General features: G+C 48.2%; 1 protein-coding gene across 1 annotated transcript in view; it reads right to left on the bottom strand.

Moving 5' to 3' along the window:
* Positions 1–14104, bottom strand: part of WDR27 (WD repeat domain 27) — an 83199-nt gene that overhangs the window by 26037 nt on the left and 43058 nt on the right. The window contains 8 exon segments of the mRNA XM_055087667.1: positions 422–461; positions 463–520; positions 1222–1406; positions 2187–2333; positions 4112–4161; positions 8396–8494; positions 9263–9371; positions 9772–9865. Coding sequence (XP_054943642.1) covers positions 422–461; positions 463–520; positions 1222–1406; positions 2187–2333; positions 4112–4161; positions 8396–8494; positions 9263–9371; positions 9772–9865 — 782 coding nt within the window.

Below are 14104 nucleotides of genomic sequence, written 5' to 3'. Positions count from 1 at the left end.
GCTCCGGACGCGCAGGACCAGCGGCCATGGCTCACGGGCCCAGCCGCTCCGCGGCATGTGGGATCTTCCCGGACCGGGGCACGAACCCGTGTCCCCTGCATCGGCAGGCGGACTCTCAACCACTGCGCCACCAGGGAAGCCCTCAGTTTACTTTTTAAATGTACTAAATTACTATGTTATTTAATAGACCAGAAGCATCAGGTTATATCACCCTGCTATATGTCATATGCTCTGTTGCCTCCAGTTTTATTTTTCCTTTGAGGCTTTCTTCACTACTGAGATGAAGCCATTACACAAAGGGCTATGAGCTCCCCAAGTTCCCAGCGCTCAGCCCAAGCCTGGAGCCTGGACCCTCAGCACATGCTTTTGCTGGAAGGGCAATGGTAAGGATGTGACGGGAGGACAGCAGGAGAAAGGATACAGCAATAAAAAGCATTCACTGCTGATAAGCTAGTAATCTGCTGCTGCATCTGTCATGGGAAGCCTGCAAACAGGTGTGCACCTGCTCTTCTGTTTATACCTGGAACAGAATGAAATATGATCCATCATTTTGTTTCCCTTTCACTACAACTAAAGATTCTACCTTTAAAAAACTTGAAAATAGAAAAAAAAGTTTTCATGCCACTTAATAATCATATTTTACTAACACTAAAGGAATAAGCAAGTTGACTACCTAAATTATCCTTCAGGTAACTCTAGTTTTTCCTTTAGTAAAACTTCATGAAAAAATATTAGTTTAATATATAGCCAAGTGGAATTCATCCCTATCTATGAGAAAACAAATTTTTCTCCGAATTCTCAAATAATTTTGTATATTTAAGGAGACATCCAGCGGGTTATAAGTTATCGTTATTTCCATTTAAATGTAAGTTTTTAATATTTTTTAAAGGGTAACTTAAGTAGTTAGCATTGGCTTAATAAACATATGATCTTAACCTCATAACAATATTTCATAAAGGAAAGGAAGCCACTAGCAACCCCAGGACGTGATTGTGGCCCGGGGGGGCGAGGGCGGAGCACACGCAGGTACAGGTGGGCGATCGGCCAAAGTCGGGGGCTCCGTGTCCGAACCTCTCGGGCAGTTGAGGTGAGGACGAACTAGGCCATCAGCCCGTCCCGTCCACAGGGAGGTAAATGCCAGGCGGGGGTCTGGGGCCAAGACAGGCAGAGCCAGGCACAGAGTGGGCCCCCAGAGGGGTGACACAGAATGCAGGGACAGACCTCGGTCTCAGGCCCAGGGACTCAGGGAACCAGTCCAAGGTCCCTGGAGAAAGGGCCACACGCAGACTCAAGGGACAAAAAGGGCCAAGTCGCGGGGGTGGTTTGGGAATGAAGCTTGATGACAGCAGAGACTCCATAAACCCCTGTGCCTCCTGCTGCGAGCCTGCCCGGAGCCAGCAGGACGGCTAAGGAGGCCGAGAGCAGTCATTCAACCTGGACAGAACAGCCCAGGAAAGGGTCTCAGAAGAGTCACGTGACCAAGGGGTGTGCAGACACCCCTGCCGGTGGTGGGTTAGGGCGCAGGCGTTCCCGGCCCAACCCCACACCTGCGCCAGGGCCGAGGCGTCCTCAGCGCGTGCGGCCCACCACGCTGTGTGCCCACCACGAGTCAGGCCCGAAGTGAGAGAAGGGGGAGGGCAAGAGGCAAACAGCTGGCGAGACTCGCCACAGTCTGACGTTTACATACAAACCCAGACATCCCTAAGACCAGCGCCACCCTGACCCCCAGTGTGCTCCTGGGGGTCCCAGGCCTGCAGGCCTGACCAGGTCTCCCCTTCATCCTGCTGTGAGAAACATGGACACGATGCCTGGAGCTACAGCAGCCACCTTGCTCTGCAGAGTGAGAAGCAGTGGGGACAGACCCACTGCTGGGGTTGGGGGGGCAGCTCCGGGTGGAATCACTGAGCCTCCCCCCACCAGGAAACGCCACTGGTGTGAACACGGTGAGCGACTAGTCGGTAACAGGAGGGAAGTCGGCTGGTGGACCCCAACCCTGCAGAACGCAGGACAGGAGAGACCCCGGACACAGCCTTCCAGGGAAGGGCGAGCCCGCCCCCGACGGGCGCGGAGCAGCTGGAAATGCCCAAGCGCCCCCACAGGCCCGCCGCCAGACGTGAGCAGGGAGGAGACCCAGGGCAGAACCACTGGAACAACGCAAAGGCAGAAACAAGCCAGGCGTCCGTCACCGGGGAAGCCGGGAAGACCTGTGGCACGTTCCTGTCGCCTGACACGTCCCAGCAGGTAAACCCACGGACAGCAGCCACGCTCGCAAGCACGGCCATAAGCACGAAAGGCGCGTCACACGCGACCCCTCCATCAAACCACAAGGACACCTGGATGCGCAGCAAATACAGAGCAGGGACGGGAAGCGAGCATGCTGGTCTCGGGAAGAGGAAATGGGGGGAACGAGGCTCGGAGGGGAGGCCTCCAATTTTCTCTGCAAGGTTTCGTTTCCTCAAAAAGTTTTGAAAACAGACAGTAAAGCATTAATATCTGCTGCCAAAGTCAGGTGTGGCCAGGCAGGTGTTTAGTAGCCCCCACACATGTACATCCGTGGATATATATGAAATATTCCGTAATTTCAACTTATTATAAACAGTAATGGTTCTACATACGAAATGAGTTAAATATGTTGCTGAACCAGGGTGATGACCCCCTTTCCTGAGCCCCGGCCACTGGCAAGATCACTCCGAGCCCAGGGACGGCCCTACAGGGAAGCTCGACGTGTGGAGAAGGGGGATTTCTGGTAACAGGAGGCTATGATCACATCTTGGATGGCATTTGTAAATGTAAACATTTTATTTACACATAACTCCTTGTTGAAACGCGGCGCCCCGAGTCCAGAGAGGACAGGCCCGAGAGGAGACGACTGCCTTCATACGGCGCCTTTGCTGGTGTCGACGCGAGATGCTCTAGCAGCTGAAACTCAAGGCCGAGGACGACAAAATAAACGCGTCTCTGTAATAAAACTGCACAGACTGTGCAGGCTTAGGAAATGTGCCTTTGCCCTGCAATGAAAATCAGTAATCATTACTAACAAAATAAATGTCAATAAAAACTCTACTGCTCTAAATATGAAATCCTTTCATCTTAACACCAAACATCTATTTATTGTAAATGTATAGAATGTACTTTGTTAGAACCAGCTTAGTTTTTGGTTCTTCCTGACTTTCTAAAAGATGTTACACGGTTAAATTTTACTGTAATGAGTGTTTTGAATTCTGGCTGTTTAAAAACTCTAAAATAACTGGGCAGTAAACATATTCAAGCCAAAATTCTAAACCTGTTTTAAAACACAGCTCTGAGGAGCCGGCCGCCTCATTGCACAGCCCATGTCACAGGGAAGAAGTTGACAGGACTAAGGGCCTAAAACAGATTCCCTCTCTGCTCGCTGGTGCCGAGCAGCGCCTCACCCTGCACAGGCCTCTGGGAATTAACCAACTTTCCCTTCCTGATTAGTCTCCCCAGGATTCAGTCCCTTTTTACAACAAGACTCATAGAAAACAAATGCTAACAGCTTTCTTGAAAATCTGCTTTTTGCCAGCACATAACCTGACGAACCGAAGCCGCGTCTCCTGTCATCACCTCTCTCCCTGTCGTCTTCCTGTCCCCCTTTCCCATTCTATTTCCAAATGATCTCCTAAAAGTTCACTGAAACAAGGCATTTTTTTCCCCAGAAGGTATTTCCTCCACATAGTATCCCTTGGGCATATTTTCACCTGTACTATAAAATCACATTGAATTTATATTTAAATTATTCCAGTATTTTAGTATTAATCGCTGTCATTTGTAGGCCACACAAACAAAAGGCTTATTTAACCGTGTGTACGTGTGTATGTGCACACATGTATGTACTTGTGTGCTGTGCACGCACGCACGTCACGTATGTGTACACACACACGCACACCACGCGCGCACACACAGAAGGAAGCCCCGAACCATCGATCGGTGTCACTGTGCTGCCCAGCTGCCCAGCCTCCTGGTTAGGGTAGGAGACGGAGGGGGGGGGTGGCCTGGAGAAGCTCTGCTCGGACAGCGGGCTGCCCGACAGTCTCCCGGGGGTCACCGTTACCAGACGCGGTGCCAGCTCTGTCCTGCGGACCGATCACACCTTCAGCGCCCGTCCCAGGAAGCGGACAGTGCTCACTGCTCCATCGTGACCTGAGGGGAACAGAGCAGGAAGGAAGGACCTACTACCTTCATCCAAAACACCAGAACCGCACCTCGTCCAGGAAGAAGTAACGCTGGAAGCCAGAGCGTTTCCGAGCCAAGCGACCCAGGGGAACCAACGCCCAAGGAGGTGGATTTCACTTCATTTAAAGGCTAAATATGGTTTCTGAAGAAGGTGTTGAACTGTGACGTAACCCGTCGGCTTGACCAGCAATTACAGCATCAGAATAATTAAACTTGCAGATAACGGACCGGTTACCACTTACTGCATCCATCCCCTCCTTTTACAGGAAAATAAGCGTCTGCTCAGGAAGCGAAAGGCAGTATTGCCCAGGTCATGCAGCTGGCCAGCGCGACGGCCGTCCAGACGAGGGGTCCCGCGCCCCGTCGGCCCCAGCGCTGGGCTGCCCGGCCCATCAGCTCCGTCCTGATGAAGCGGCGGGAAGCGCTGTGGCTTCTGTCTGGGCCCCGTCCCGCCCCGCCCTAGTGACCACCTCGAAAGGCCTTCGCAGCGGCGGGGGGGAGGGGCACCCTTAAAATCACCCCCAGACGCTGCCACCGCGTCTCAGGCTCCGCGCTGAGGAGCCCGCGCGGCGAGAGGCTTCTTGGAGGTGGTTCTTGGAGTCTGGGAAATGAAAACTGCGGTCCTGCGAGAAGCGGCGCGAAACGGAACGAGGGCAGGGCTGGGCCGCCCACTAGACTCCGGTGGGTGCGCGGGCGGGCGGCGGGGAGACACACGCACCAGAAAACCAGCGATGCTCCCTGTGCTGCAGCAAAGCTGCGCTCTGAGCCGCTGCCACGCGCTGGGAAGGGCTCCAGCCCCACGTCCTGGGCGCCGTGATCCTGGGCGACCCAAGGCCTCAGATGCCCTGAGTCTGACACTTCGTGACTGAAATCGCAGGGCTAGGAGACATCCTTGCCGTCGCAAGGAGCTCACCACCAGCAGCCTGTGCTCACGTGGGCTCGGCGTGTGAATTACAGATGGTAATTTAGAGATTCGACAGCGACCTGCAACGTCACCACATCACACCTGTCACAAAACTAACAGGAAGAAATGGAAACACCGGGAAAGATGCACGAGTGCACACTGCAGCTCTGCGACGTGACCTCGAGAAAACTGAGAGCTAAAATTTACCGAGCGGAAAAATATCCGAAATGGCTTTGCTGCCCTCTGGTGTAAGTTTCCGGGAGCTTCGCCGAAGCACCAAGGCCGGAGAAGGGGCGGCACCTCGGCGCTTCCTCAGGACGCCGCGCCCCGGCGCCCCCCGCGCAGAGACGGCGCTGCGGGCCCCGCGTGGGCGCGGAGGGCCCGACACCGTCCCTGCGGACCTCCAGACGCGCCCCTGTCGCGCTGAGCGGCCTTTCCTCGCACGTCAGACGAGGGCGCTCGCACCACCGCCACCTCCCCAGGCGGCAAGAGGCCGCGGGGCCACGCGTGGTGGATTCAGCGGGCTCCCCGTCATCCACGGCGGAGCGGGACACCCTCCTCTCGTCCTCCCAGCCCTCCCACCACTGACCAGCATCCCTCCCCGGCTCCCGACGGCGCGGCTGCGGTACCCCAGCAGGCAGGGGCGCCGCGGAGCAGACCCCGCAAGGAGCCCGCCCGGCGCCTCAGGACAGACCCCCAACTCCCAGTGACAACAACGGGGCCCCAGCGGGACCTCCTCCTCCAAGCTCCGCCTGGGCACACGAAGCGCGCAGCCGGAGGCCTGTGCAGACGCGTGGCCTCGGCGTGAGAGCGCCGGGACCCCAGGGACCCCAGCCGGGACGCGCTTTCCTCTGTGTCCACGTGGCACACACGTCTTCTCTCGCCTCCGAAGACCGATGTGCCGGGTGTGGGCGGGGACGCGCTCTAGAAACAGAGTGAGCAGGACACAAAACCCAGGCCCGCAGTCCTCTCTCCCCCAGGGACGAGGCTCCCGCCCGAGCGAGGGGCAGGACGGACGGTGGGCGGACAGGGACGGGGCGCGAGGTCCCCACCAGCAGGAAGGGCCGCGGGAAGCGGGCCAACTCAGCAGCGCCCAGACAGACGAAGGACTCGAGGCCCAGAAGCAAGAGTTCTCAGCTCAGTTGCATCCTTTTATAAGAATTCGTTTTCATACAATTCCATAATACTTAATGACATTTTAATTACTTTAATCTTCCGAAGTGACTGACCCCAGGATCTGGCTTTACACCCCTTGCCCTCAGCCTGACATGAGAGGGGGTGGGCCCCCCAGGGACGCGTTCAGACCCACCCAGCCTGTCCCCGCGTCTGTCCGGTGCCAGGCGCAGGCTAAGAGGAGGCATGGGGCCGAAGTGACTGACCCCAGGATCTGGCTTTACACCCCTTGCCCTCAGCCTGACATGAGAGGGGGTGGGCCCCCCAGGGACGCGTTCAGACCCACCCAGCCTGTCCCCGCGTCTGTCCGGTGCCAGGCGCAGGCTAAGAGGAGGCATGGGGCCGGGCTCCCCAGGTCTCCGTGCTGGACAGCAGCGTGTGGTGGGAACCGTTCTAAAGCCTAAAGCATAAACACAGACCCCGTTAGTAAATTAAATACCATTGTGATCCGTGGTTTTCACACGGGACACGCCACCTGCTTGCGCTCTCAGAGGTCAGGTCCTCCAGGAGGGAATTTTAATTTAGCACCTAATACTGACCACAATCAAAATATCCAGAATACACTTCTCTTATTTCCCTTAGACGATGATGGAAACAAAAACCCATTTTCCTGCCTTCCAGGTAAACGCCGAGAGACCAATCCTATTTTCAAAGCTGAACTGTATGCCCATTAACCAACTACCCGCATGGGGTACAATACTGTGCTGGTAACAGGAAGGGTGCACAACGATGACTCTTTTCCCCAAAATGGAAATAGAGCACATTTTAAAATGCGAGCTGGACTCTCCACTGCGTTTGCTTAATTCAGCAGAAGCCCTTTTGCCAACAAGAAAATCCACAGAGAGGTGTCCACAGCTAATGCGATCACCGTGGACACCCATCACGGGGGTTGCCCGGTGTACGTGCACGAGGGGCCTTAAAAGCGCACTCCCGACACAGGCACTGAGCCCGGCGGAGCCACGGGCCGGCCTGGAATTACGTGGGCTAGAGGCTGGGTGGGTGAGGAAGAGAGACGCTACAAGAAGCACGCCCCCCCAGGCCCCGGTCTGCCCTTGGGAAGGGCCGCTCCTTCACTCTGTCCGGAGCCGGCTGCAGACTCTGGGAAGAGCCGAGGCCGGGAACCCGGAGAGAGGCCGGGGCGTGCTCTCATCCACTGCCGGGTGTGGCCTCCCCACCGGCCGGGGCCCGTGACCCCTGGTTCCTCCTCTATAGTTCACAAAAACACACGGGCTAGTGAAAGATTTTTTGTTTTTTCGGTTGTTGTTAAAATACCTACCAAGTGTAAGTTCTGAAGCGAGCAGCATCAGGAGTCTCACGAAGAGGGGCGAGATCTCAAGGTTTAGGACCAGGAACCTACAGGTCCCAGTTACAAAGCCAAAGCGGCAGTCATTTTAACATCATTGCCCTCATCTCAAACCTACTTGCTTAAAAAAGTCCTTTGCCATGTTCCGTTCATAAAAATGTTTATTTACAAACGCTACTAACTTCCAAACCATGTTTCTGTCCTGTCTGGAAAACGACTTCACTCCCCCAAAACCTCGGGGCCCCTGCCACAAATATGCCCGAAGTTCTGGTCTCACAAATTACACTCACCCTTCTTGGTCTAGCAGAGCTCAGTGGAATCTGGTTTGTTAAATCTCATCATTTCATTCCCCAGTTCAAGCCATGGTTCTAGTCTGTCCTCGTCTTGAAGGGAACAAGAGTTGCACTTAGCAACTAATAACAGGACCATAATGAGGCCGAAACCATGCCCCATAGGATTAAAAAGCCTGTCCTGAAACCATGCCCACAGGGTTAACAGAAATGGGTGACCAACAGAAACCCTTGAGCTCGTCCTACAGAACAGCAGGTGAGGGAAGAGCTGGTCAGGACCCTCACTGGTAACGCATCACGACCAAGCTCGCCTTAGCTTTGACTCCCTAGCCGCCTCTACAGATAACGCCTCTGACATACGGGTCCCCTGGTTACTGGGGCGTCAGTGCCCACCCTTGGGGAGAGAACCTGAGATGTGCCCTCCCGTCTCGTCATGAATAACCCCATGGCATCTCAGCGTCTGGCAAACAGACCTAGTTTGGTAACAAGACCCACTCATAAATCCACATGAACTAAAATTCTACATTTTACCTGAAAAAACAGCAAGTGTCCCTGATCGTCATTGAAGATAGTCATTGAAGACCAGGGACAAGTGGTTGGCTAAGCCACAGGCCAGCTGCTGTCCATCTCCTGCTTAAAAATGTGAGAGGAACTCCTTATAAATCATAACTCAAGGAGTCACACTTGCAGCAGATAGAATGTAGAATCTCCAGTTAACCCGATGCTCGTTTTCTCAGGTAGTGAGGAAACGTGAAACAGGTAACAACAGTGTTTCCCCATCACGGGGCACCGAGGGCCCACCGGCTGCCTCACGTCGTGGCCCGACTTCTTCTACAGCGAGGAGCCCGAGGGCTGGGAGCCGAGGGTCATGCCCAGGACGCAGGTCTGAGCCCAGGCCGCCCACTCAATAGCTCTTTAAGAGGCATACTCGCTAAGCCGTTCCATTTGAACAGGTCCCTAAAACAAGGGAGAAATGAGTTATAGATTCCCCAACATTCAAACTTGAGGGCTCACTTTTTAATCAAACACTCCGTAAGCAAGCATGTTGAGTATCATAAAAATATTCAGTTTACTGATAACACTACATATCGAATTTCCTAAAATTATTCAAAAAAATTATTTGGCTAGAATTATATGAAAAACAGAAGGAAGTCAGCACGGTTATAAATAACCGTAAGCTTTAGGGATCTGCTCTGCACAGATGGCTGGCTGGTCAAGCACTCACGGAGGTTAGGGTGAGGGGGTGCTGGTGCACAACAGACCCTGGGCTGGGAGCAAAGGCATGTTCTCACCTGTAAGCAAATCTAGGGAGCAGAAATGATGCTTACTTCTGAAAAGAAGAGCTCAGAGTGAAGCTGCCTGGATGAAAACTGCCTCCCGACTTCTTCCAAACCTCACCAAGAAAATTGCTGAGGTCCCAGAAAGGAATTAAAGGCATTCTGATGCACTTGACATCAGAGTGCTGCCACGAGGCCAAGAGTGCCCGGCCCTGAGTGCCCCACTCCACCTGGGGGAGGAGGGGCTCAACCCATTGAGGAACTGGAAGACCAGGCCTCCAGGGGACAGTTGGTGGCTATTTTGCAGCTTCTCTTTGTCTATGAATAAGCCTCTATGTGCAGCCCTCCTGCCAGGCTCCCTTGGAGCTTATGGAGGAGATGGCCACACACACGGAGTGCAGACCTGGACCCAGTGCTCGTGTTGCAGGAACTGCAGGGCACACACAGACGCTCTGGGCTAATCCTAATAACGTTCCAGGGGAAGTGAATTTTGATTTTAATCTCGACTCAAACAATGTCAAATAACTTCAAGTAACCAAGATTTTAAAAATCAGTTTAAAATGGAACAGTGGGCAGAATAAGAGACTCTTACAAATGCAGAGAAGCACGGCTCCGGCTGGACTAGCGCACCTGAATACTGAACACCGAGCATGGCAGCTTGGTCGTGGGCCATGGCAAACTGCTTGCTGAGCCTGCTTGACAGAGGACTCTCCAAAGGGTACTCCTTATTTTAAGGAAGATAAGAGAAAATAATTGAGATAGTCCAAAGTGGCATTAGAAATAAAAAATAAACTAGAAACAAGGTTAATGTTTCCCTATTTACATGTATAACTTTATTCCATAAAATTTATATATATATGTTTACATAAATTTATATATATATATAAACTCTTATTCAAAACCATGAAATACCACCTATATGCTGCCTACAAGAGACTTACTTCAGAGCTAAACACATACACAGACTGAAAATGAGAGAATGGAAAAAGGTATTTCATGCAAAGGAAACGACAAGAACACAGGAGTAGCAGTAATCGTATCAGACAAAACAGACTTTAAAACAAAGGCTATAAAAAACAAACCAAAACCAAAGAATGGCATTATATAATGATAAAGGGAGCAATACAAGAGGATATTATACTCATTAACATATCTGAACCCAATACAGGAGCATCTAAATATATAAAGCAAATATTAACAGACATAAAGGGAGAAATTGACAACAATACAATAATGGTAGGAGACTTTAACACCCCACTGACATCAGTGGACAAATCATCCAGACAGAAAATCAATAAGGCAACATTAGTCTTAAATGACACAATAGAGCAGTTGGACTTAATAGATATCTACAACATCCCATCCAAAAACAGCAGAATACACATTCTTTTCAAGTGCACATGGAACATTCTCCAGGATAGATCACATGCTGGGCTACAAAACAAGTCTCAACAAGAGACTGAGGACAGAAATTATATCAAGCATTTCTTCCAACCACAATATTATAAAAGTGGAAATCAACTACAGGAAGAAAAATGAGAAAAGCACAAACGTGGAAACTAAACAACATGCCACTACACTAAAAAACAAACGGGTCAATAAAGAAATCAAAGAGGAAATCAGAAAATACCTCAAGACAAATGAAAATGGAAACACAACTTTCCAAAATCTATGGGATGCAGCAAAATAAGGTCTAAGAGGGAAGTTTAAAGTGACACAGACCTTCCTCAAGAAACAAGAAAATCTCAAGTAAACAACCTAAACTTCCATCTAAAGGAATTAGAAACAGAAGAACAAACAAAGCCCAAAGTCAGCAAAAGAAGAGAGATAATAAAGATCAGAGAGGAAATAAATAAAATAGAGACCAAAAAACAATAGAAAGGATCAATGAAACAAGAGATTTTTTTTAAAAGATAAAACAAAATTGACAAACCTTTAGCCAGACTCATCAAGAAGAAAAGAGAGAGGACCCAAATAAACAAAAACAAGAAATGAAAGAGGAGAAATTAAAACCAACACCACAGAGATAGAAAAAAACATTAGAGAATATTATGAACAGTTATATACCAACAAACTGAACAACCTAGAAGAAATGGACAAATTTCTGGAAACATACAATCTTCAAAACCTGATTCAGGAAGAAATACACAATCTGAATAGATGGATCACTAGTAGTGAAATTGAACTTGTAATTTAAAAACTCCTAGCAAACAAAAGTCCAGGACTGAACAGCTTCATGGGGGAATTCTACCAAACATATAAAGAGCTAATACCTATCCTTCTCAAACTATTCCAAAAACTTGAAGAGATGAAACATTCCCAAATTCATCTACAATGCCACCATTACCCTGATCCCCAAGCCAGACAAAGATACTACAAAAAAAATTACAGGCCAGTATCACTGATGAATACAGATGCAAAAATCAAAAAAAAAAAAAAACAAAATATATGCAAGTTGAATTTAACAATGTATAAAAAGGATCATACACCATGATCAAGTGGGATTTATTCCAGGGATGCAAAGACGGTTCAATATTCACAAATCAATCAATGTGATACACCACATTAACAAAAGGAAAGCTAAAAATCACATGATCATCTCAATAGATGCAGGAAAAGCATTTGACAAAATTCAACATCCATTCATGATAAACTCTCATCCAAGTTGGTACAGAGGGAGCATATCTCAACATATCAAAGGCCACTTATGGTAAACCCACAGCTAATATCATACTCAAAGGTGAAAAGCTGAAAGCTTTTCCTCTAAAATCAGAAACAAGACAAGGATGCCCACCTTTGCAAAATATTTAACACAGTATTGGAAGTCCTAGCCACAGCAGTCAGACAAAAAAAATAAATAAAATACAACATAATTGGAAGGGAAGAAGTAAAACTGTCACTATTTGCAGATGACATGATACTATATACAGAAAACCCTAAAGTCTCCACCAAAAAAACTATTAGAATTAATAAATGAATTCAGTAAAGTTGCAAGATACAGAAATCTGCTACTTTTCTATACACTAACAATGAACTATCAGAAAGATATATTAAGGAAACAATCCATTTACAATCACATCAAATACAATAAAATACCTAGGTATTTTAACCAAGGAGGTGAAAGACCGATACTCTGAACACTATAAAACGATGAAAGAATTTGAAAATGATTCAAAGAAACAGAAATATATCCCATGTTCTTGGATTGGAGGAATTAATATTGTTAAACTGTCCCTACTACCCAAAGCAATCTACAGATTTAATGTGATCTCTATCAAAATACCAATGACTTTTTTCACAGAACTAGAACAAATAATTCTAAAATCTGTATGAAACCACAAAAGACCCAGAATTGCCAAAGAAAACTTGAGAAAGAAGAACAAAGCTGGAGGTATCACCCTTCCTGACTTCAGACTATACTACAAAGCTATAGTAATCAAAACAGTTTGGTACTGGCACAAAAAGAGACATAGATCAATGGAACAGAATAGAGAGCTCAGAAATAAACCCACACATGTATGGCCAATTAATCTACAACAAAAGAGGCATGAATATACAATGAGGAAAAGACAGTCTCTTCAATAAGTTGTGCTGGGAAAACTGGACAGCTGCATGTAAGAGAATGAGATTAGAATAGTTCCTCACACCATACGCAAAAATAAACTCAAAATGGATTAAAGCCTAAATGTAAGACCAGAAGCCATAAAACTCCTAGAAGAAAACATAGGCAGAACACTGACATAAAATATAGCAATATTTTTGGGATCTATCTCTTAAGGCAAAAGAAATAAAAGCAAAAATAAACAAATGGGATTTAATTAAACTTAAAGCTTTTGCATAGCAAAGGAAACCATTAACAAAACGAAAAGAAACCTATAGACTTGGAGAAAATATTTCAAATGATATGACTGATAAGAGGTTAATATCTAACATATATATACAGCTCATACAACTCAACATCCAAGAAACCAAACAACCCAATTTTTAAAAAGGGCAGAAGATCTGAATAGATATTTTCCCAAAGAAGACATACAGATGGCCAACAGGTACATGAAAAGATGGTCAACATCTCTAATCGTTGGGGAAATGCAAATCAAAAGCACAATGAGATATCACCTCACACCTGTCAGAATGGCCATCCTCGAAAAGACAACAAAAAACAAGTGTTGGCAAGGATGTGGAGAAAAAGGAACCCTCATACACAGTGGTATGGCCACTGTGGAAAACAGTATGGAGGTTCCTCAAAAAACTAAAAATAGAACTACCATATGATTCAGGAATGTCACTGCTGGGTATATATCTGAAGAAAATGAAACACTAATTCGAAAAGATATGTGCACCTCAATGTTCATAGCAGCAGTATTTACAACAGCTGGGACATGGAAGCAACCCAAGTGTCCATCAACAGAGGACTGGATAAAGAAGATGTGCATATACTACACACACACACACACACACACACACATACATGATGGAGTATTAACAATAAAAAAGAATGAAATTCTGCCAATTGCCACAACATGGATGGACCTGGAGGGCATTATGCTCAGTGGGATGTGTCAGACAGAGAAAGACAAATACTGTAGGGTCTCTCTTATATTTGTAATCTAAAAAATAAAACAAAGGAATGTATGTAACAAAACAGAAGCCGACTCACAGGTATAGAGAACAAACTAGTAGTTACCAGCGGGGAGAGAAGGGGGAGGGGCAAGCTAGGGGGATGAATTTAGAGACACAAACTACTATGCGTAAAATAGATAAGCAACAAGGATATATTGTACAGCACAGGGAAATATAGCCATTGTTTAGTAATAGCTTTAAATAGAGTATAATCTATAACAATATTGAATCACTATGTTAAAATCCTGAAACTATGGGCTTCCCTGGTGGCGCAGTGGTTGAGAATCCGCCTGCCGATGCAGGGGACACGGGTTCGTGCCCGGGTCCGGGAAGATCCCACATG

The sequence above is a fragment of the Physeter macrocephalus genome, chromosome 10 (assembly GCF_002837175.3).
Source record: "Physeter macrocephalus isolate SW-GA chromosome 10, ASM283717v5, whole genome shotgun sequence".
In the NCBI taxonomy this organism is placed as follows: Eukaryota; Metazoa; Chordata; class Mammalia; order Artiodactyla; family Physeteridae; genus Physeter; species Physeter macrocephalus.
This window is presented reverse-complemented; position numbering and strand designations above follow the sequence as displayed.